At 46.6% G+C, this 23,410-nt stretch overlaps 2 protein-coding genes and 1 non-coding gene across 3 annotated transcripts in view; 1 reads left to right on the forward strand and 2 right to left on the reverse strand.

The window, feature by feature from the left end:
* The window catches only part of LOC135806203 (synaptic vesicle 2-related protein-like), a 22,483-nt gene extending 18,963 nt beyond the window's left edge, over positions 1 to 3,520 (forward strand). Inside the window, exon 17 of the mRNA XM_065320357.1 lies at positions 3,118 to 3,520. Within this exon, the coding sequence (XP_065176429.1) occupies positions 3,118 to 3,123 (6 nt within the window). The 3' untranslated portion in view covers positions 3,124 to 3,520. The remainder of the gene's footprint in view (positions 1 to 3,117) is intronic.
* On the reverse strand, positions 2,472 to 23,314 carry LOC135806202 (nonsense-mediated mRNA decay factor SMG7-like). The gene is made up of 23 exons (XM_065320356.1): positions 23,141 to 23,314; positions 23,015 to 23,046; positions 21,237 to 21,276; positions 20,649 to 20,723; positions 16,515 to 16,575; positions 15,438 to 15,512; positions 15,041 to 15,119; positions 13,832 to 13,912; positions 13,416 to 13,487; positions 12,862 to 12,940; positions 12,440 to 12,517; positions 12,182 to 12,276; positions 11,326 to 11,357; positions 10,787 to 10,906; positions 10,380 to 10,419; positions 8,607 to 8,733; positions 7,958 to 8,007; positions 7,338 to 7,407; positions 6,986 to 7,051; positions 5,805 to 5,871; positions 5,312 to 5,337; positions 4,909 to 5,081; positions 2,472 to 4,320 (listed from the first exon to the last, which is right to left on the reverse strand). Exons 1-23 carry the CDS (start codon positions 23,176 to 23,178, stop codon positions 4,298 to 4,300), a joined length of 1,599 nt encoding a protein of 532 aa, XP_065176428.1. The 5' UTR covers positions 23,179 to 23,314; the 3' UTR covers positions 2,472 to 4,297.
* Positions 9,337 to 9,409, reverse strand: Trnaa-agc (transfer RNA alanine (anticodon AGC)). The gene has a single exon. It is a non-coding gene; the product is annotated as a tRNA-Ala (tRNA).
* Positions 23,315 to 23,410: the final 96 nt, after the last annotated feature.

Genomic DNA, 23,410 nt, shown 5'->3' on the forward strand with positions numbered 1-23,410 from the left:
CCAGTTGTGAACACAACTTAAGGCTGCTGCTGCTGCTGCTCACACACTGAGTACATTCGATTTTGCCCGAGAATCGATTTTGAATCCATTCATGAATCGGCCCTGGCTATTCTCATCGCCCGATGTGAATAGGATGAATCGATTATGAACCGTTTCCAGGGCTGACATAATATCGAACGATGAGATACCATTCATGAATCGATTCATGGCTGCAGCTCAGGCGCATACGCAGGGTCGGTGGGAGGGGGGTTACATAGGGTTCGTTGTAGTAAAAGCTACGTCACGTCAACCAACTCTCGCGCACGTCGCATGTTTCAGCGCATGCGCAGTGCATGAAGACGTCAAGTAGTCGTAGAATCTGCGACTTGACGACTCGTTGACAGCACGGCGCGACGCCCACGAGCAGCGCAGGGCAACAAAAGATGAAAAAATCGTTCAGTCCGCTGACAGAAAGGGGGGGGGGGGGTTCGTCCGAACCCTGTGGACCCCCCCCCCCCCCCCCCCTGGGTACGCGCCTGGGCAGTAGTCGAACGCACCCATTGAGCAAGGATACTGCTCATACATTTGCTTTTGCAATACTGTCATACAGTGTACAAAGCAATGTAGCACACTAAGCACAGCCCTTCACTCAACACTGTAGAGTGCAGTCAGTGGGTAAACAGTACGCCAGCAGTGGGAGAACAGTAAGCGAAAATAACCCCCGCAGAGCAGCTTTTTGACACGTGATGTTATCATTGATGCGATGGCCAACATGTAAACTGCAACCATGTACAGTAGGTATCGGTTATAGCGTGGGTGTTTGAAAAACGACTTTCTATTCTTATTTCCGATATTTCTTACACACGATAAATCGATACACACGATAAATCAAGTGTGGCATATCACATACAATGTCACCAATAATGTTTATAACTTACGCCGAAGGTTCCATGCGTAAGATCCGAGAGCAAGCTCTACCCATGTCAGACCTACCAGCAACTTTCACACAATACGCAGACGACACCACTGCCTATCAGAACGAGCGATCATCTGTGGAAGAAACCGTCCGTGTGTGTGAACCCGTTTTCTCGGATGACAATCTGAAGCTTAACGTGGCAAAAACTCAATATTTCACTGTGACCAAGGAAGATGTGTGCCAGGCAGGCACAGTGAGTTGGTCAAAGACCATGATTGAGATACGAGAGGTACCTGGTTCAAGTCCTGCCTGGGAGCGGTTTTTCCAGCCGTGCTGCTACCCACAGTCAACTGGGAACTTGTGGCCAGGCACAAGGGGTACATGGATGCAGCTAATGGGGTCGCTTTCGGCACTTGTGCCAGTGGTTGTGAGACTTACCCACTCACCCCCACCGTTAGGCGCTGCATCTGCCGCTAGGGTTTATCGGGTGTTAGCGGCCGTCGTGAGTTCCCTTCGGGAACGGATACGATAATTTACTTTATTTTACTTTAAGGAAGATGATTCCTGGAAATCGGTGAAGCTGCTGGGGAGTATGCTAGGCACAGCAGAAGACATAGCAGCCAGAGTGTCTGCTGCAAATCGGGCATTTGCAAGCATTCCATGGAAACACCACAACCTGAATTCCAGGCTGTGTATGTTTTCCTGCCTGATATTGCCTGTCTTGCTGTACAATTGTGCGCTTTGGACCTTATCGCAAACATTAACCGACGTCGTCAATGTATGGCACCGGAAGAAACTACGTACCATCATTGGTATCACGTACCCACAACGAATCTCGAACACAGCGCTGTAGGCCAGAACCGAGCAGACCCCACTATCCCAAGTCTGCAGGCAACGGAGACTGCTGTGGTTCGGCCATGTAGTGAGGGAAGGCGAAGAATCGTCCTCTTTCCAAGCCCTCCTAATGTCAATCAACACAACAGACATACGACAACGAGGACGACCACGTCTGAGATGGATCGACGTTGTCAAGAAAGACTTACAATGCATTAATCTGCCGTTTCTGGATGCTGTGCAATCTGCTTCTGATAGAGCTGCTTGGCTCGAAATTGTTAACAGATGCGTTGACCTCATGCAATGAGTGATATGCGAACTGTCATTATTATTATTATTATTGACTGGTTTTGAGGGAAAGAGACAAACGGGAAACGTCTGAAGAAAAAATTGACTGTCACCACCAGGACTCGAACCAGAGACCCTCGCTTGTAGCCAGCGATGCTCTAACCGCTGAGCTATGGTGTAGTCGTCATCCAAGCAGAGACCGTTCAACGTTTTCTTCAGACTTCGTAACTCACACTTCCTGTGAATCCACACATTTATTACTATTATTATTATTATTATTATATCACATACATGTGCGCAGGGGCAGGAAGATCATCGTACATGATGACAGTACTTCTATGCATAGGGCTGGTCATAGTCCCATAGTCTTACCATGTGGCTATGCAAAATGAGTTACATGACCACAACAGTTGAATCTGCAGCACTACGACGCAACGAGAGTCAGATCAGAACGGAATTGGACAGATGTTATTACTACAGGCGATACAATTTGTACTAATCTGGCATGTTTCGCTACACAAAGTCCATTCTTAGGACCGATATATTCTATTATGGGATAAAATTGCTTGTAAGAATAAATGTGCACTTGAAATCCATGTTATGATTATGAAAACATGAGAGTTCATTCTTGTAGGCAGTATATTCTTTTACACGACCACACTATAACCGATACGCACTGTACATGTACTACATTGTACTTGTATCTTGATCAGAAAACAAAAAAAAAACATCTATCATGACATCGTACCTGGTGTTGATGCCAGCCAGCTTGATGTCATTGAGGAACAAAGAACGAGTAGACCCCACGTGGCTTATTCCAAGAAATACAGCGTTTTTGGTCTCTTTTATTTCTCTCAAAAACTTGATGAGCATACAATGATAAAGTGCAGTATGAAATGCAAGACGAATAAATTGCGTGAGGAACTTGGCTACACACACACACACAATAACATTGTACATATCCGCATAACGAGCACAGGGATGGAGAGAGGTAGAGAGGCCTCTTTAGACAGTTTACAAGCTACATGTATATCGTGTATAGAAGGACAAGCTAAAATATAAATGCACGGTTTCTTTTAAACTTCTGGATATGGCTGCAGGACTGATTAGAAGGAAACACCAACAAGACTGCGAACAGTGGAAGGAATCAACAGGAGCCCAGTGGAATGTTCAAGATACGACGACATTGCCATATTTTATTCCGTTTCCTTGCTAGTCCAGTGAGCAGCCACTAGCATTCATTTCCTTGTGAATTCTTGTTCACGTCGAAGTGGCATTGTTTTTCACTGCTCTCTTATAGGAACCTTTCAGAATTACACACCGATAGGCATTCAATTCATAATAACGTTATTGGTGGCTGTTGCCATTAGTTGTTCATAACAATGATGATGTATTCCGCTGTTAGTTACTGGTTGTGTATCGTATGTTTCACTAGCATAAGACCCATGCCAAGGCCATCCCCATACTAGCACACTACATTCCATTGAATTCTGAAGGAAATAATGAAGTTGTGTTGTGTTGTGTTCGGCTTTGCAGTAGCAGCTCCAAGGCACACACTGTACACACGACTATGTGCTCTGTGCTCTGTGAAGAGTAGCAGTTGGCACAGGATGACGAGGAGGCAGGCGTGATTGCTGCGGGATGCATGGCAGCAGGTTGACTGGTGATGCTGCTGCTGCTGCTTCTGTGTTAGTTGGCATGCTGGTTCAGGTGAACCAAGAAAAAAAAACCAGAGAGCACCGGTGTGACTGCAATCACAGCCTTGCCCAGGGGCCACAGTTGTGCATGGCAATCTACAGCTGTTACTGCTGCTGCTCCTGCTGCTGCTGCTGCTGTTGTTGTTGGTCTGTAGAAGGTGATGTACACGGCGGACATAGTTCAGTATGGTGTTGTTGCAAGCTACCTGGTTGGCATTGCTAGACGCGCCCTGTGTAAAACATTGTACGTGACAAGGTAGTTGTTGTGAGGCAGGCCCACCTCCACACACGCACGCACACATGCAGTGGATGGGCATTATAGTAGTTTACTCCATGTCAAGTGTTGAGCACTCAGCTGCCGCGGATGTAGTTGGTGCACCTGGATTAGTACCGCTGGCCTTCGTTACTTGTTCAAGTTGCCTCGCACCACGTACTCATCATGGCGCCGGAGTGTGGTGGCATTGCTCCAGCAGTGTCGTAGGCATGGAGTTGCGGCGTGGCCATCACTTGCAACATCATTGTTGCTAGTTTTCTCAAGGGAAGGAAGGCATCTCAAGGGTGTATCGTGTTGTACAGCTCATGGTCACTTCGGACGAGTGTTGCTGGCTGTATGGTGCAAAGGAAAATCCAGCAACATTACACCGGGCTTGAAAACTTTGAAAAAAAACAGGAGATGAAATCCTCTGCTCTTCATATCATAATATTTTATATGATCATTTTTTTGTACGAAAATCTCGAAAACAGGCCACAGGTTTTAGCCTAGGAATATAATATTCTTCCATTGGAGAACAAAGCAGAGGGCAATAGCAGAGAAACATTCAGGAAATCTTCCAACGATGTAGGACCACAAGTGTAGTGTAACACTATAGTTACATGAACATGTACTGGCATTGCTAACACACCTGGATGCATACATCAGGCGTGTGAACGCTCATGTGGAATGCCACGGGTTCATCTTCAAGAATCGAAAAAGAAGGATGGCTGACTTCTCCCCCCCCCCCCCCCCGTATAGTAGTACTACAGCTGTGCTCAATGAAATCCCACCAATAAGTTAATGCACTGTATCCATGAAATCAGTGCATAGCCCAGTGGTCACAAGTGACTGTCTTGACCAGATTTCATTGAGCCAAACTGTGGTATTCATCTGCCAATCTCAGTCTAGAAAAAACCCACATGACCAATGCTGGTACTTACGTTCCGTTCTCGGAGAGGAGAACACGGCAGCAAGTCGAACTCCAGAGGACGCTGTGAACGACGAGCTAGCTGGACCGCTAGCAGCAGCAGCAGCAGCAGCAGCAGCACTGGCCTGTACAGAGCGTCGCTGCTGACTTATCATGGCTGAGGCTGACGATGGCTGCCTAATAGCACTGGATTAGAGAAAGAGGAAATGAATATGAGCGTCATCACTGCCAGCCTCACAAATAATGACAACTCGCGAATAACGACACTTTGCACATGCACGATTGAGGGTAGTTATTCGCAAGGTTGACTGACTGTAACTTCCAAATATACAAATCAATTCATCTGCCAGTGATCTGATCCAAACAGATGATGGATGCCATGCTCCTGTTTTGGCATCACATTAGCCAATCCTTACCTTCCAAGAGCAGAAGTTGAGAATGTCTGCATATCAAAACAGGAAACCAAGCACATAAACACATAAACACATGTACGCCGTCAGTCGTTAATCCATCACTTGATAACCCAGCGCCCTCAATAAACCAGCAGAACTTGCAGCACATTTGTGTGGTACCTCATAAACTAACCAAAGCCAGGTATTCCTGCTGTGCTGACCTACTTGTGATAAATACTCTGACTACTACACTGCTCTGAGCCACTTGGCAAGCCAGGCCATCTTGCGCCACACCATCAATGAGCATGCAGTCAATGTACAGTAAACATACAGTGTGGCACACACACACACATAAGGGACATACAGTGTGGTGTATCGGCATAGTGAACATGCAGTGTGGTGCACAGGCATAGTGAACATGAAGTGTGCAGGCATAATGAACATATAGTGCGACACACATGCAAAGTCAATACTGCCAGCAGAGTGTCCTATAATGACTACGTGATTGCACACTTACATCGGCCAGTAAGGATGAACGAGGTTCATGATAAACGTACACACCATTGACATTGCAGTGAACACGTCTGCCAGGAGAGAATGAGAGAGAGAGAGAGAGAGAGAGAGAGAGAGAGAGAGAGAGAGAGAGAGAGAGAGAGAGAGAGAGAGAGAGAGAGAGAGAGAGAGAGAGAGAGATAGATAGAGATAGAGAGTGAGAGAGAGTGAGAGAGAGAGAGTGAGAGTGAGAGAGAGAGAGAGACCAATCCATAATACTGTCCAGATCGTCACATGTGAAGATGCTCTATTTGATTTGGCTCGCTAAATGATTTAGCGAGCCAAATCAAATAGAGCATCTTCACATCACACACAACATTGTAGTAACAGCATTAAATTTAGGGAATTGTGTGTGAAGTCGCACCAACCTCTTCTTTAGCATATATTTTAGTACTCTCAATGTGTCAAGGATGGTAAAGTATTTGTCAATACTTGAGGACATCAACTGTGAGTATCGTGCTCACAGCTTGGCATCCTTGGTGAATTATCTATTCTCTATTGGTTCACATGCCAACGTTCTGAAAGAAAGCCTAATGCCACCCAGAATTAATTCGTTGTTTCGGGTCACCCGACCGACCGTCTTTTTTCACCCGGACGCAATTTTTAAATTGTTTTTATAGTGCATGCAAATGTACATCTACATGACTAGACTATGTACACACATGACCCTAATAATAGCAGTCCAGCTTTGGCCTCAGAAGCAGCCAAATGACAGGATGCAGCGCTTGGTGACGACGTTGTCTTCTATCTCCGATCCGCACTCGGTCCTGAAACACCATCAGCTCCACCACCGTGTCGCTCATTGACAGACGTTTTCAAGGTGAGAGCTGCTCGTCAGACTCGTTTGCTGGCGAGGCCAAGATCTGGTCCTGGAGGGGACCTGGGTCTGATGGGGCAATGGCTGCGCTGGATCGTCTACAGTCAGATTTGATCAACTGGCTTGATGGACAAAAGCTATTCGATATGCACGATTGTACATGTATGCACATGGCCGTAACCAAAATAAAAATAAAAAAATAAAAAAACCTGATCGACCCTGGTACGGATGAGTGAAGTGACCAGAAACAACGAATTAATTCTAGGTGGCCTAATAAATACATGTACTTGTACAAGGGTTTAGTCAGTCATGTCCAATGCAGCACTCACCTATCATCTAAGCGCACAAGCTGTTCACAGAAAGCGTTCAGCACCTCGTAGCATGTGTCAGGATGGCTGAACCAAGAGGTAGATGTGAGACATACACAACACAAAGTAAACTGAGAGAATAAGGCACTTTGCTGACAGACTGATGAGCTACACTACCTGAATGTCACAAGCTGTAAGGTGATCACTTGACACTAGTACAAGTTGACAGGTCACGATCCACTGATACTCGCAACACAAGGAACACTGGCTGGACACTGGGCAGGAAGTTCAGGCAATCTCCACATGCAGAATACTGTAACAAGTTACTAACAACCACTAAGCAAATACACGCACAGCACTGATAGACCATTACCTGTATGCGGAGAGATAACCCTGTTTCAGGAGAAACCCATCCAGCTCTTCAAGAAGAGGATTTCTTGCCTCTGCAGAACAGGCATACATCAATATACTACATCAAGCCACATGCCTGCACGATGCCTCCCACTGCGATGGCAATGGGATAACCGGGTGCCATCAAGAGTACATAACCCCATGGGGTTGTGTACTCTTGATGCATAACCCCATGGGGTTATGTACTCTTGGTGCCATGAACGGGCACATAACCCCATGGGGGTTATGAACTCTTGGTGCAATGAACGGGTGCATCGAGATAACCAGCAGATAACCAGCAGAAACTGACAACACATGTACGTTTCTACAGTAGTTTCTAGATTAGATACTGTCAGAGTGGTGTAGACTAGATACTGTCAGAGTGGTGGAGATTAGAAGAATGTATGGCAAGGCAAACTGGCAGTGTGTGAATTTACACAGTACGATGAGACACTTCAAACCGAGCCGTCCACAATTCTCAGTTGTTACCCCAAACTCGCTGTCTCTTGAACGAATTTCACTTTTAGCTCTGGGAACGAAGTTACTCGCTTGTCAGAAGAGGTGTCAGGAAAATCGCTCAGGCAAGAGGAAAGCATACTGTACCTGGTGGAGATGTAAGGCTTCCGAGATAGCCGACAATTGAAGAAATAATGCTGCCAGAGTTGGGGAGAACACACACCAGAAAGAAACCATCACAACACAAAGAACACAAAATCACCTGCACAGGTGTCAAACCGCAACGGAAGGCACACATGCCCCCCCCCCCCCCCCCCACACACACACGCACACGAGCGCACGCACATATACACACTGCAATGAAGCAAGTCATGGGGCATGTCTCCACCAACTGAATTTCCTAATTGCTCATCGCAGCGGTCCATCTCGCTCAAATGGCCAGCACTGAAAGACGGACAAGCAGTCAGTTCACTTTTCTGACTGAGTGGTTACCAATCATGGTTACTGACCTTGGTGTTTCCTTTGCATTTACAGATCAGGCATTGCCTATGTGTTAGTTGAAGATGACACATTTTCTCTTTCCAAGCACTCCCAACTACTACACGTACAGGTGCTAAAAATGAAGTATTTGAAGAACAGAGCTTCATATTCGAATGTATTGGAGTCTTAATGCAGGATCACACACAGTACCACCATTACTCTAGGTTCATATTCTGTTGGGAACTTCCTATGTGCTGTGCTGCACTAGCCTGCAGGCTGGTGTTGATGCACGTCTACCCTGTACAATAGTACATACTTGTTAGGTAAGAGAAAGGAGAGGCCAGACCAATTCAGAGTGAGACACTGTATGAAGACCGACACCGCTGGTAAAACCAACGTTGGACGTGTCTTCAAGTGCGATGCCAGCATGTCAAAGACGCCCACTATAGTGAGAAAACAAAAATCACACAACAACAGAGCAGGGGCGTCGGAAGGTATTTTCACTATTTTAGTGTGCTACGGTCAGCCATCTGAAGTACAATTTTAATCGTGTGGGAGGGGTGGCTGAGCCGAACATTTTGAAAATTTAGAGCCCAGATGAGTGTATTTTACTAATTCACGGGGTACCCGGGGCAAAAAGTGGTGCGGTCAATACCGTTGTGACCGTACCGTGTCCAATGCCCCTGCAGAGGAATAGTATTGTACATTGCACACACATAACGTTACACACACGCATGCACCCCCCCCCCCCCCCCACCCCCCTCCACCCACCTACAATCGCAGAAAATTGCAGAAAATTGCATTTCTGCTATCACCTGTGTGATACTACAAGACCAAAGCTGTGAAGCAATACTAAATAATTATAATGGTTCACAATGACCTAAAAAAAGACTACTTTGCCATGGACTGACTTTATTATGGATGCAACACTGCAAAGGCTTGCTTATGTACTAGCTAGCAGTCCTGATGACAAGTAAACAGCGCAAGCGTGCACGGAATTTTATCCTGAAAAAAAAAACTCGGAAGGAAAGGAAAAAAAGTTTGCCTGGAGAACCCGGGTATCGATCCCGGTACCTCTCGCATGCTAAGCGAGCGCTCTACCATGTGAGCTAGTCCCCCTGCTGGGTATCAATGATCGATAAATAGGGTCATAACCTACGACCAAGAGTACATAAACCAGAGTGTGCAACTGTGCATATCAGATCTGAAACAGCGCAGTTCGTGCACTACGTCACCCTGACGAGGTCAGCCAAGCCGCGACTTGCGTACAGCTCAAATTTTCATGTTTCATAGCCCGGAAATCAGCCAAGTTTGCTTGATTTTAGACGTCCTGTTTCAGGATTTCGGTGTTTTGTGTGACTGTGTATACGCTGCGTACATCCACCGACAAGTAAAGTCACCAGGCTATCCGTATCAAAAAAACGAAATCAGGACAAACTCAGTGAACTGCACCACCGCGACTGGTTACGCAACTTTTCACCGTACCTGTGGCTTACCATGCCGTCAGAAATGACGTAGTGCACGAATTACGCTCCCACAGGAACCATCCCGAGTTGCACACTCTGGTTTATGTACTCTTGCTACGACGTATACCTGCATCTCTATACTACACTTGGACGTCTCTTATCCGGGCACCTTGGGACCGGGCACTGCCCGTATCTCAGATTTGCACGTATCTCAGGATAACTCATCTACCATGTATCATATCTTTGGCACGTATTGCACATGTTCAGGAAACAAAAAGAATCCACTGATGAAATGTGTGGATTACACAGGTTGGCAGTGACAAATAAGCACTTTTGCACAAGAAAAATTCAAATCCCAATTTGAAGCATTTTGCCATAGAAACTCAAGCTGAGGGTGCCCGGTAGAGAGACGTGTCCGTATCTGAGGTGTCCGGATAAGAGACGCTTGAGTGTACCCTACTTGAAACTTGGTGCTAACTGTATCCATTTGGATATCACCACAAGCCCAGTACATGACGTACTCTGTATTCTGTGAGCAAATGGGATTTGTTGGATGGCGGAGAGTACATGCGTTAATTTGGGTGTTTCTCATTCCAAACAAGATGATAAAACACCCAACTTACTGATTGTCCTAGATGCTTGTTGCCAACAGGAGTCTGAACCCTATAACAATGGAGAGGAGGGGGGGGGGGGGGGGGAGATAGGAGGCAAAGGAAAGGGAAACGGAATACCAGCATGAGGAGGAGGAAAAATTATGTAAGTACATGTACCATAAAGCTCCACAGTTCACAAAAACAACACTCAATCTGGTATGTCAGCCAGTAAGCTAGGACAAGACATACGTTGAGAGATGAAACTGTGTTGGTGCACATGCTCCTACAGATGAGGACATTCCAGCACCTAGAATACAAAGTCATATTGTGCATGAGCCAACAAGGAAGAGATCGCCTTTTTTCTTCAAACAAGCCAACGTGTGACATTATACTATTACTAATTTATTAGTACATAGTAGTGATGCAGATGCACTTACTTCGCGCACTAAAGATGTCTCTGAATCGTTTGGTCGCAGCCATATTAGAATGTACACACTGCTAACAGCGACGCATAGCAAATCTTTGCCAACGTTTGCGTTCCCACTTGTGATATGATCCTTCCACCACACAAGCATGTCACATGATTGGAGCAGACAACAATAGTTTGAAGAAAGACCACAAAAACAAGCCAAAATGAGCAGTCCACCCTGGTTTGAAAGTTGAAACGGATACAAATCTGTAAACATCATTCTGAAAAAAAGTTCCTGCAGAGCCAAACCGCATAGCTGTACTACAGCAGTACAATCATGTACGAATACTGAGGCAGGATTTCATTTGCCACCATCATACTGTAAAACGGACTTGCATCAATGTTCTACAGAAATCAGCATATCTGCGTTCGTAATCTACCATCTACTGTTTTTCTTTTTCCAACATCCGCTCTACTCTACTCTACCAAGTAGGCAAAAACGAACGCAGCCGTTCTGAAGAATGTTTCATCGCACAAAACACACAGACTGATAACAGAGCCACCTACCTCCACATTCGGATGAAGAAGTGGCGTTATGTCTACCAATGTACACACACGCACACACACACACACACACACACACACACACACACACACACACACACACACACACACACACACACACACACACACACACACACACACACACACACACACACGCACGCAAACACATACACATGTTTGCACGCATGCAAATCACAATTACTAGAGCACACAGTACTCTACTAGCAAACAGACTGCATGCATTAAGTTATCTTTGCAAGAGTAATTGTGCCACTGTTGGCCATCTACATGAATACCAGTCATGGATAGAGCAAGCACAAAGTGTAGTGGCTGTCTCCACTGTTATCCTCAACATAACCCCATGCAAGATGTCACAACACCAGTCTTCTACATGATGGTGTTTGCCTTCAACTAGATGCAAACACAGTGACGCTGAGAAGCACGGCACAATACGCACGGGCACACTGCACCATGATGCTAGAGCATGCCTAGTAGAAGCAACCTCCACTAAGATCCAGGTTTGGATTTTAGGAAAGAGTGGCAGTACTTGTTTCACCGAGGCACGCACTACATTACTGCTTACTGCTTACTGCTGCTTTATTGTTCCAAGTATCAGTTTAGTTTAGTTTAAACATCTCTTATTATTATTATTATTTTTTTTTTTCTCACCCCACACCCCTCTACTCTGTTATCGGCCCTCTTAAGAGTTGTGTTCATCACTGTTGAGGCTTCCGATGGAAAATAAAAGAATACTACTACTGCTACTACATTGAAATATATCATTAGGGCATTCGTCCAGTCCTGATAACACAGAGGTCAGGTTCCATTTACCAAACAGAAAACTGCATAGTATACATACCATCAATGTCCTCCGATGAGCTGGCGTCAGACTTGATGGCACGGAGTGCACATGACAAAAATGTCAGCCATCCGTTTGTGAACGTCACCTCCAGACTATACATCAGAAAAAAAATAACCAGAATAACAGAATAATGTATCACAATCTCTATAGCAATTAGTAACATAGCAAAGTTTATGATAACGAAGAGTAGACGGATGGTAGGTTACAAGGTAATACACGAGTGAAAATAGCTACAGCAATGCACTTCCATCTTACCCTTCCAGTGAAGAATACTTTGCCAGCAATGCAGTCAAGTTACAATCTGTCAAGGTGAAAGGATGAAGCACGCATAGGCTGGACAGCAACGACATCAACAGCAGCGAGAAAAATACAGATGGTATTAAAAACTTTCACACGCGACTTTTTTTCTTTTCTTGAAGTGCTGTTCCCTATCTGGGGTTTGACCGCCATGGATCTCCATAGCGTTCGGGCAAGTGAACCACCGATGGTATGTCTATTCCAGTCCACAGCTCGGCATTGCTTGTCCAAGTCACATACACATCAGACACAATTGAGCCATCCATTTCAGAATGGAACAATACGACTATAGTATAAAGTAGGTGTTTGAATGGAAAACTTATGAAACTTTGTGATGCACTCATGTATTTTACCAACACAGCTTTCAAACAATTGCATACCTTTTGCAGTAGTACAGCACAGCTTCCAGTGGCTGATCCTCTGCTACTGCCAACACACCAAGTTGACGATACGGATGACCTGTATGAAACACAGGCACCAGTGAACAGGTTAGCGCCTCTGCTGGAGCAGATAAGCTCGTGTTTCCCACAACGTGACTATGGACTGTATGCAGGCATTGGACATCAGACTCTCGACCAAGAAGTACCGTAACACATCTACTGAAGTATGAAATTGGCAACGTAAACACGGTAGGGTTAACTCAACAACCAAGCTACACAATGTAGCTTCATTTTGCCAGGTCTTTTTCAGGATACTGTAACACTCCAGTGATTCCACATTTAGGTACTTCACCAAGTCCTACCCTATGAATCTAGACTGAAGAGTCATCACTGAGCACATTCGCAGTTGACCAAGTTAATCTGGTGTAATGCTACTGACACATTCTATTGCCAACACCATAATTATACACGTACAGGCAAGAGTGTTCTGGACTCATGGTACAGCTGAGCTACAGGTAACAGATGCAATGCCATACACTGCCTCGTGTCCTTACCATTGCAAGGGCGAAGCTGAGCTGCAAACTGATAGTACTGACCGGCTTGACGATGCTGATGACGATAGCGACCTGGACGCACATTGTAGTAAAGTCCACATCACATGCACACACACACACATACACACCATGAACTGTGATCAATCTCTACTGAAACTAAATGAAAAGACTACAACTGTGAACTGCATCTGGAATGTAGAAGAGAAAAGGACATATGGATACGAGTTAAGAGTAACTCTCCATCACTGTAACATGATACTATATACAGTCAGAATTCTCTTCTACATTTATTTATGGCTCAACATCCGAGTTTCAAATTGCATCTGGAATGTACAGCAATTAATTTATTTGCAAAATGTCACCACTGCATTGCCAAAGGATTCTTAGCGATGCCAGAGCTCTTCCCAAAGACTTACTGATATCACCCAAGTGACATAAGCAGTATTGGCAAATGTATGCTTGTGGTGGAGCCAGTGATTGAGTTTCCACACTGATATCTGCATCAAGCAAGCAGAAGAAATGGAAACAAAGCATGGAAAAGTCAGAAGCACCCTTGCGGTAGCGTATGGAGGTGAACATTGCTTGCATGCAGCGCAGAGCACTGAACTCTGAAACAATCCCCGAAGTATTTACCAGTACGTGTATAGTATACAACGGTGAGATCGTGCTTTCAATCCTTGCTCGTAGACAGGAATATATGCGGGAGAAAGATAATTTGGGAGGGGAACTTCAAAGTGGAAACACATCAGTACTGTACCGGGGAGACGAAGAGATGGAGACAAAGACGAACGCAACGACTACATTATGGAAGACAGCGAGATCGAGTGAGGGCGAATGCAAGATAAAAGGGCCTGGGTAGCTATGGCAAATATGGGCGCAAGTAGCTACCTACATGTAGGCCAACAGAAGAAAAGGCGAGTACGAGTTTATACGGGGTATACGAGGTGCATGCAGGCCAGCTTGTCAGCTTGGGAAAGGTAGATTGTACGGAAGAAGCTTAGGCATCTTGATCCTGAAGGGTGGTGGTGGTGGTTCCTACGGTCGCGGAACACAGTGTGACTGGCTGTGATGCAAATCGTGAAATGTACGTGTCATATCCCGACTAGCAGTACATGTAGAACTTGTTCTCCCGACAATGGCACCAGCACCAAAATGCTGGCCAATTGCTGGGTGAACATGTTCCCTATATGCGCCCACGAAGCTGTACTCTCGTACGTTATTTTACATGTTATTTAATAAGTCGCACTATTACCATAATGTAGAAAGGAAAAGGACATATGGATACGAGTTAAGAGTAACTCTCTATCACTTTAACTGGATACTATATACAGTCAGAAAGTGCAATAACTAGGCACAAAACTGACAAGAGTACTGAGACATTCGACGTCCTGACACCTTTCTACTTCGAGTACATTTATTTATGGCTCAACATCCGAGTTTCTAATACCATAATAATAAGAATAATTTTAACCTGCTATTGTACTTGTAGTTAACCAATGTGATTCTCTCTCTATGCGCATTTCTTGCTAATCCCTCCCTCCCTGCCTTTGGTGCAGACATATCATCACCACTGTGTTCCATGGCACTGCATTACAGACATGATCTCAAACACAACCTTGACTTACCTGTGACTACACCAAGCCAACGCCCACAAGCATGAAATGGAACATCTATGCAGAACTTTGCAGCCAGCTCTTGCAACAGCTGCATGAGAAATACACACGGCACAAGACATACACATGCACGCACGCGCGCACACACACACACAGTGTTTCAAACACTACACTTTTGCAACACGCGCATACACTGAAAATATCAAGCTGTAAATTGATCAAGGCTGGCATACAACAGTATATCACTTCCAAACTGAGTTAGACAACTGAACAACTGAACAATACGCAAGTGTTGGCTATAATGGCTACTAAGCATATGCCGCATCAAACTCACACAAAGAACCTATTTAAAACTACGCTGCAAACTTCCAAACCTCCACACAGGCCACCAGGAAGCTTCAGATCATACCTGCATGTAAAATCCTAGAGCAAAGTCTAAGAAAAGGGAGAGGTTAGCCTGAGCACCTTCCACAGCTGCACTACCCTGCAAGAACACAAACACAATAGACCACACCAGTACAGTGCACAACAATGTCACAAAAGTAATATTTTTGAAGTACACTCGTAGATACTTAGCTATCATGGCCTTGGTAGTTGCATGCATTGGCCAAGGTTATATGCTGCAGCATAGACAAATCTCTATTTTCATTTCTTGGCTGTTGTGCAACCGAGTGATAAAAGCATAGCTGGCCAATAAGGTACCTGGTTTCCGGCGGGATTATTCGATTCAAATGGCGTACAGTGAAACCTGTCTAAGGCGACCCCTCAAGGGACGAGAAAAAGTGGTCGCCGTGGCCAGGTGGTCTTCTTATCCAGGTTCAGTGGGTCACGTGACCATATCCACATGTGATACATCATTTTGATCAGTGTATCACAGTGCACACACCTATGCTACTCTAGCGCAACTCATGTGCCTGGGGTCCTCGGACCTGTCAAGTGTCGTGCATGCACCCTGTGTAGATCTACCATGCATGCATAGTGCACCATGCAATGCGTACATTTACATGTACTAGCACTGTGCAACGCGGTCGCGGGTGGGTGGTCGTTGGTCGCGTTGAGCGAGTAGTCGCCTTATACGAGCTGTTTTGAATGTGAATGCGTCCGTGACAAGGAAAAGTGGTGGCCATGGTCGAGTGGTGGCCATTACAGGTTTTACTGTATATGGACACCATTCACTCCTAGGCTATTATGTTGGAAGCAGGGCTTGGGCACACAACTCCATAGCAGGGCGAGCTACAGGCATGTGCCATTCCGCCCAGTCCATCTACTGTAAAAGCCATATAACGAAGTGCTAACTCTAACGAGTTAACGAAGAGAAATCTGTCGTTAAAATAGAAATCGTTATACAGAAATCGATACATATACTGTCCTATTGAGCGTTGAGAATAAGTGAGAATCGTTACCTTTGGTACACGTAAACTAGTCAATTTTGGGAAATCGTTATATATGCGCCTCGTTAGAATAATGGCTGGTTTACAGTACTTACACGACTTTTCTTTACTGCAGCTTGAAGAAATTTGATCTGCGGATGAAACGCCAAGTTCCACCTGAAAACGCAGAGAAAAAAACAAAAAACATATGTGGTAGGACGATTATGTGTCAAAGCAATGGCTTGATAGTTGCCACCTCACTTCAGTCTTGTCAGCAATTATAAAAGTTCCTCAGGCTTGAATGTATCACAAATTCTCTGTTTCAAAGTGATCACGCTTTAACAATTCACCCAGTGTACATGCAAACGTACTGACAATGTACATATCAAGGACATGAGTTAATTGATGTCAAAATGTGAAGCGATACGGCACATACAACTTGCAAAAGTGTGAAATTTGAGAGAAAAAGCAAGCAAATTCAACAGCTTGAGGGAGTTGTAAATTGCAAGCAACTATTATGTTCTAGCAGCGGCGGAGGACAGTGTACAAATGCTGCTACCCGCGGTCAAGCTTCAGCCGCTCTGAACCTACCCAGAGCTACGTCTCGTTACAGCCTGAATGCTATTTCATTTTTGGCAGCAGACAGATGGAACATGCTTCCACCTGGATGTCGTCAAGCTAAGCCCCTTTCTGCATTTGCCACAAGCACCAAGTCATTCCTAGGGTTCCCAGTAAAAAGGCAACGCCTGTTGGGAGTTCCCTAGTAAAATAATAAACTTCTACTACTACTACTACTACTACTACTACTACTACTACTACTGAGATACTCATGCGTCTGCTCCTGCGCCTGCGCCGGTGTCTTCGGAGTGTTTGCGCGTGGATCTGCCGCCCCCACGATGTTCGGGGGCGAGTCGCCCTGTGCAGTCTGGGGATGGTGGCGACCATGTCGTTGCTGGGGTTGCTCATGCTCCCCTAGTTGCTTCTCTATGGTCACGGCATGCGGAGTTGGCTATTTGGATGCGGACTGCATACGGACAGGTTGTGTGCTGGCAGCGGAACCTTTTTATGACCCCCTCGGGTTCCACTGGCAAGCGTTTCGTTAACATTATCGCGGACTTCATAAACACGTTTGCATCTGGTGGTCCAGCTGCCTGTGTCGCTTGGGAGTGTGTGGCGGTTGCTAGTCACCTCTTGCTGCAGCGACCTGAGCCGCACAGCAGAAGCAAGGAGAATACAGAGCATCTGCAGCGGCGCATGTGGGCTGCTGGTGACTTGCAGCCACTGTTGGAGGAGTCCCGTTGCGTCCAGGCTCACTTGCGTCCCCGCTCGGGGTCTGCTGGCGGTGGTGGGGACAGTGGAATGTCGGACACGGATTTTGCCAAGCTAGTGCACGGTGGTCGGCTGGGTCAGGCTCTGTCTGGTTTGTCAGAGGGGCGGTGTGGCAAACCTCTCCGGGCTGATGATATTGCGGTGCAATCCTCGGGTGAGACGGTCCGTGACGTGCTTCAAAAGAAGCACCCTGCTCCTGTGGATCCAGCCGAGGGAATATTGTTGGACTGTGAACCAGATCTTCCTAACCAGATTATGTTTGAAACGATTTCAGCAGAAAAAATCAAAAAGACAGCTGGCCGCATGAAGAGTTCTGGGTCGGGGGGTCCATCGGGACTGGATGTCGCTGCCTGGCAGAGAATGCTCACTGTGTTCAAGGGAGCATCGGCGAACCTTGCATCGGCGTTGGCTGCCGCAGCGAAGCGACTCTGCAGGGAGGTTGTCGATCCTCAGATTCTGTCAGCGTTCGTGGCAGCTCGCCTTGTTCCCTTGGAGAAGTCTGCTGGTGATGCTGCTGGCGCTACTTCCAGTATAGGTGTGAGACCGATAGCTGTTGGTGAAGTACACCGCCGTATTATCGCTAAAGCTATATTGGACTGCGTCTCCACTGATGTTGTTGCGGCTGTAGCCCCATTTCAGGTTTGTGTGGGCATGCCATCTGCGTGTGAGGCTGCGGTCCTTGCTGTGCAGAGCCAGTATTTGGATCCGGAAACAGAGGCCATTTTGTTCATAGATGCGTCTAATGCATTTAATGCTGTTAACAGACAGGCAGCGCTTCATAACGTTCCTCGAGTGTGTCCTGCCGTTTCCACAATCTTCCAAAACACATATGGCGCTCCAATATCGTTGTTTCTGTCGGGTGGTGACAGGATCTTGTCTCGAGAGGGTACTTGCCAGGGCGATCCTTTGGCCATGGCACTGTTTGCGCTGGCTATTAGCCCTATGATCAGACGCCTGTCAAGTGACCACCCATCTATTGGCCAGTGCTGGTATGCGGATGACGGCGAGGCTGGTGGAAGGATGATGGACGTGCACAAGTTTTGGTTGGCTTTGTCTGACATTGGACCGGAGTATGGTTATTTCCCCAATGCCTCAAAGACGACACTCCTTGTCAAGCCGGATTTGGAGCGGGCGGCCGTTGACATGTTCGATGCCACTGGTATTGCAATACGAACCGGTGGAGCGAGGTACCTGGGAGGTGCTGTTGGCCAGTCGACGTTCATTGCCGATAATCTCGATAGCCACATTGCGAGTTGGGTGCGGGAGATGAGCCTCTTGGCTGACATCTCGCTTACACAGCCTCATGCCGCATATTCCGCATTTGTCCGTGGTATGAAGAGCAAGTGGAATTATCACATCCGAAGTCATCCAGGGTCGGCTTCTTCGTACAGACCACTGGATGATGTCATAAATAATAAATATATCCCTACCTTAACTGGCCGGACGGAGGTTTCTGATTCGGAGCGGAAGCTGCTGGCATTACCAGTGCGATATGGTGGCCTCGCTATTCCTGTGGTGTCGGAGGACGCAGAGGTGCAGCGCCGGATAAGTGAAGTTGTCACTGGGCCCGTCGTGCGAATGCTGCGGTCGGGGTCCAGTGAGTTGACGCCGGCTCGGGTTGTTTCCGACACCGGCGTTCTCCGGAGACATCAAAACAATCAACGTGCTGATATGCATAGGACCCAGCTGTCAGAGCTGGCCCCTGCCCTAAGTGGCCCTCAGCGTGTTCTGCTGGAAACCTCCAGAGATGCCGGTGTGGGAAGTTGGCTTACGGCGGAGCCGCTTGCCTCCTGTGGATTCGTCTTGAACAAGTCCGCCTTTCGTGATGCAGTGGCAATTCGTTACGGCTGGCCACTTGATGAATTACCATCATCCTGCGTATGTGGAGCGGCCATGACGCTTGATCACGCTGCAGTATGTCCAACAGGGGGTTACCCAAGTCTACGCCATAATGAGATTCGGGACCTGTTGGCGGAGGTGTTTTCGGCTGTCATTTCTGATGTAAGGATAGAGCCTACGTTGCTGCCTTTGACTGGTGAGTCATTGGATTGTGCCACTGCCAATCGTTCTCCTGAGGCTCGTTTGGACATTTGTGCAAGGGGCTTCTGGTCTCGACAGCAAGATGCATTTTTTGATGTGAGGGTCACCCACCCCTCGGCGTCCTTGCTGTCGAGATCGGATGTACTTGCCCAGTTGTCTCGTAACGAAGCACAGAAGAAACGGGCCTATCTACAACGTGTGATTGATGTTGAGCGAGGCACCTTCACACCTTTGGTTTTCGCGACCAATGGTATGTGCGCTTCCGAATGTTCCCGTGCTCTAAAGAACATTGTTCAGCTCATTGTCGAGAAGCAGCCAGAGCTTAGTTATGCAATAGTAATGTCGCATTTGCGCTGCAGGATCTCTTTTACTTTGCTCCGCTGGCTGATTACTTGCTTTCGTGGGTGCAGAGCTTCATACTGCCGAAAGCGTGTAGCAATTTCATTCCTGGACCAATGCCGTTTGCTCCAGTTGTGAGTGGGAATATAATTATAAGGTCCTCCATGTGCTGTGCACGGAGGCCTTCGGTTAATTTCAATATCTTCCTTTTTGGCCGGCTTTCCAAGTTGCGCTATTGTGAATAGTGATCTGCTTTGATAGTAGTGACTGTTAATATTTGCCTGGATTTGACTCGAGTTTGGATTTTTTCTTCAATCATCTTTCCGATCACATTATCATGGATTTTCAATAAAGTTCTTTGACTACTACTACTACTACTACTACTACTACTACTACTACTACTACTGCTCCTACTACTGCAAGATTATGTACACATGTTCAAATGCTAAAACACTGTACGTACAATGCACATCATCTACTTGGTACAATATGCCACGTTGGCATTGTCCAGTGGCAGCTAATACACAAGCAGGGCGACTCACAGATCATGTTCCACCCGTGCGTCTAGGCCAACTTCCAAGTCTGCCAACAGCAAAGACCGGCAGGTATCTTGCAGCCTACACAGAGAATAGAGAAAACGACAAATTCAATAAAAAAAGGTCAACTTGACGCAAGCTTGACGGCCACAATAATTTCATGCAGATGTGAGCCAGCACAGTTCGTACAGGGGTACAAATAAAAGTCAAGGAAACGAAGTAGCGTAAGCTCTATAGGATGTTAAATTGTTAATACAAGAGCATTATATATTAGGAGCCTGAGGGTTGTGTCATCTGCCACACACACAGGCATGCACATACCCACACACCCACGCACACATGTACATACCCCCCCCCCCCCCCCCCACACACACACACAGAGTATTATGATTGTAGTACCATATGTCTGATGATGTCTCATACCCATTCTGAACAATTTTGCAACAACTCAGGTTCACGCACATACACATTAAAGAATAACGCTACCGTTATCTTCTTGTATAAATTAGGCTTTCGCAAGACAAGCGAAGAGATATCAGTACAGTGTACTTTATAACACAAAGTCACATGAAAAGAATGCACTTTGATACTCACTCTTGTCGTTGCGGCCAAAAACAAGATTCTGTGCGATTTCCTGGAAAATTCAGGGAGAAACGTGAGGAAAAACAAGAAACAAGCCACCAAACAATGTCAGAGACCATCTGGGACGACCGATGTGTGTTTGTGTGTGTGTGTGTATGTGTGTATGTCAATCTTGCACAGACAAAGTGTTTACAGTTCGCCAAGTCCTGGAGAAGTTATACGAACATCGCTGACCGGGATACGTTGTCTTTGTTGATTTACGTAAGGCGTATGACTCAGTAAACCGTGAATGCATGTGGCTGGTTCTCGCGAAGTCAGAGGTCCCTAGTAACATCGTAAACATCATCAAGTCAGTTCACACCTCCATGTTGGCTACCCTTTCCATCGGGTCAACACCCATCCAACCCATTGCAGTGAAGAGTGGTTTGTGGCAGGGTTGTGGTATGGCACCGGTTTTATTCAACATATTCATGTGGGCTGTTTTCCAGAGATGGTCCAGAGTGGTTGCCGTGTTTCATCTGCCTCCCGTGCTTTTGGAGCCCTCTGTCATGCTGTCTTCAATGACCACAATCTCTCTCTGCGCACCACGCGTCTGGTTTTCGAGGCCTGTGTTCTGTCCTTACTGCTTTATTGTGCGGAGACGTGGGTACCGCTGCAAAGTGATGTGCAACGGATCACATCCTTCTACTACCGGTCGCTTCTTTCTATCATGAGTGTTGCACAGCGGGATGTGTGGGACTTGAAGATAGCCAAGGACACCATCCTGAAAACATGGAATGCAGCAAACCCATTGGATATCCCCGACCGCCTCATGCAGAGAAGACTGGAATGGCTTGGGCACGTGGTACGCATGCCTGAGGAGCGGATGCCGCGGATGTTGTTGTTTGGCACATTGCTGCCGCCATGTCCAGCATGTGGCCCGCGGAAACGATGGCGAGACGCAATTAGGGTCGACCTGCGACGAATAAACATCGCCGACGAGTCATGGTTTGACACAGCGCAGGAACGATCTGAGTGGCGGCCCAGCTCAGAAACCGGCCCGGGAGATAGTCTGCGAGATGTGCCAGCGTGCATTTGCTCGGCAGCAAGATATCGCCCGCCACAAGTGCATCATGGAACGGCGTAAACCAGCCCAGCAGCAAGCCAACAGCCGCCAGTGCTCCCAGTGTCACCGATGGTTTCGGAGTGCGGGTGGCATTGCAGTCCATCGTTGTGCCCAGTCCAGTTCTGCCCCGAATGTTGCCAATGCCACAAGCTCTTCGCCTGTACGCCTATGTATTCGGAAACCGTGCTGTACCGCTCACTGTCCCATTTGTGAACGTTGCTGCAAGTCGATCCGGGGCTTTGCTATCCACAACTGCAACCGATCCACCAGGCACCCAACTGCTGATGAAAGGGACAAGTTCCAATTCCAATGTCAGAATTGCCTGAGGCGTTTTAAAAGGCGAAACGACTTACCCCGTCACCAACGCTCAGGTCTCCTCTCGTCTCCGTCTCGCTCAACGAGAAACACGTGACCTACATGGCAGTGTATACCAGGACCAGGACCAGGTGTGTGTGTTTTTAAGCCTGGTCCACACTACACCGATTTTCCTTCGGTGCTCTGACACCGACTCAGACATGAAATCGGCCGACTGGTCGGACTAGTGATGCATGTACTCTTGATCGAATATGTACCAGTGACGAATCGTGCCAGTGTGTATTAGCTATATGTACCAGGTTTGACTGGGTATGTAGGAGCGATAAAGTGCAGGTTTACCACGCTGCTTCATAGGTGATAAAATGCTCACCTGTCATGTCTAGCTTGACCTTCTCCAATTTTCTGCACAGTTCACAAAATGAAAATGCCCCACACCAGGGAAGAAAATGAAGAAATTGCCCCTCAAACAGAAAGGTACAACAAGAAGGGAATATACCGCATCAAGTCTTCGGAGCGTCGACAATCCAAAGCCATGGTTGAAAACCAAGACTACTGCCAAGTGTCCATGCGACAAGCTCCTTGCGATAGACTCCACCACAGGCAAAACTCACATTGATTTCTATTCAAAATACCTTCAAGTTCAAGTGAATAATGCTACATTCTACATGAGTTGAAAAGTCATTTTTTGTGTGATCGAACTCAAACATACAGTTCGTATTTTTCTCGCGGAACCAACGCCTCGTGACGGAAATGCCGTGTGATCGTG

This window comes from Sycon ciliatum, chromosome 1 (assembly GCF_964019385.1).
Source record: "Sycon ciliatum chromosome 1, ocSycCili1.1, whole genome shotgun sequence".
Classification (NCBI taxonomy): Eukaryota; Metazoa; Porifera; class Calcarea; order Leucosolenida; family Sycettidae; genus Sycon; species Sycon ciliatum.

Excerpts from the sequence above, each read along its gene's own strand:
- LOC135806202 (XM_065320356.1), bottom strand. The coding sequence starts at position 23,178 with ATGGCTTTGGATTGTCGACGCTCCGAAGACTTGATGCG. Across the intron at positions 15,513-16,514 it reads CTGCAGTAAAGAAAAGTCGT|GGTAGTGCAGCTGTGGAAGG; the intron begins GTAAGTACTGTA and ends GTGTTCTTGCAG. Across the intron at positions 12,277-12,439 it reads AAGTATTCTTCACTGGAAGG|TCTGGAGGTGACGTTCACAA; the intron begins GTAAGATGGAAG and ends TCTGATGTATAG.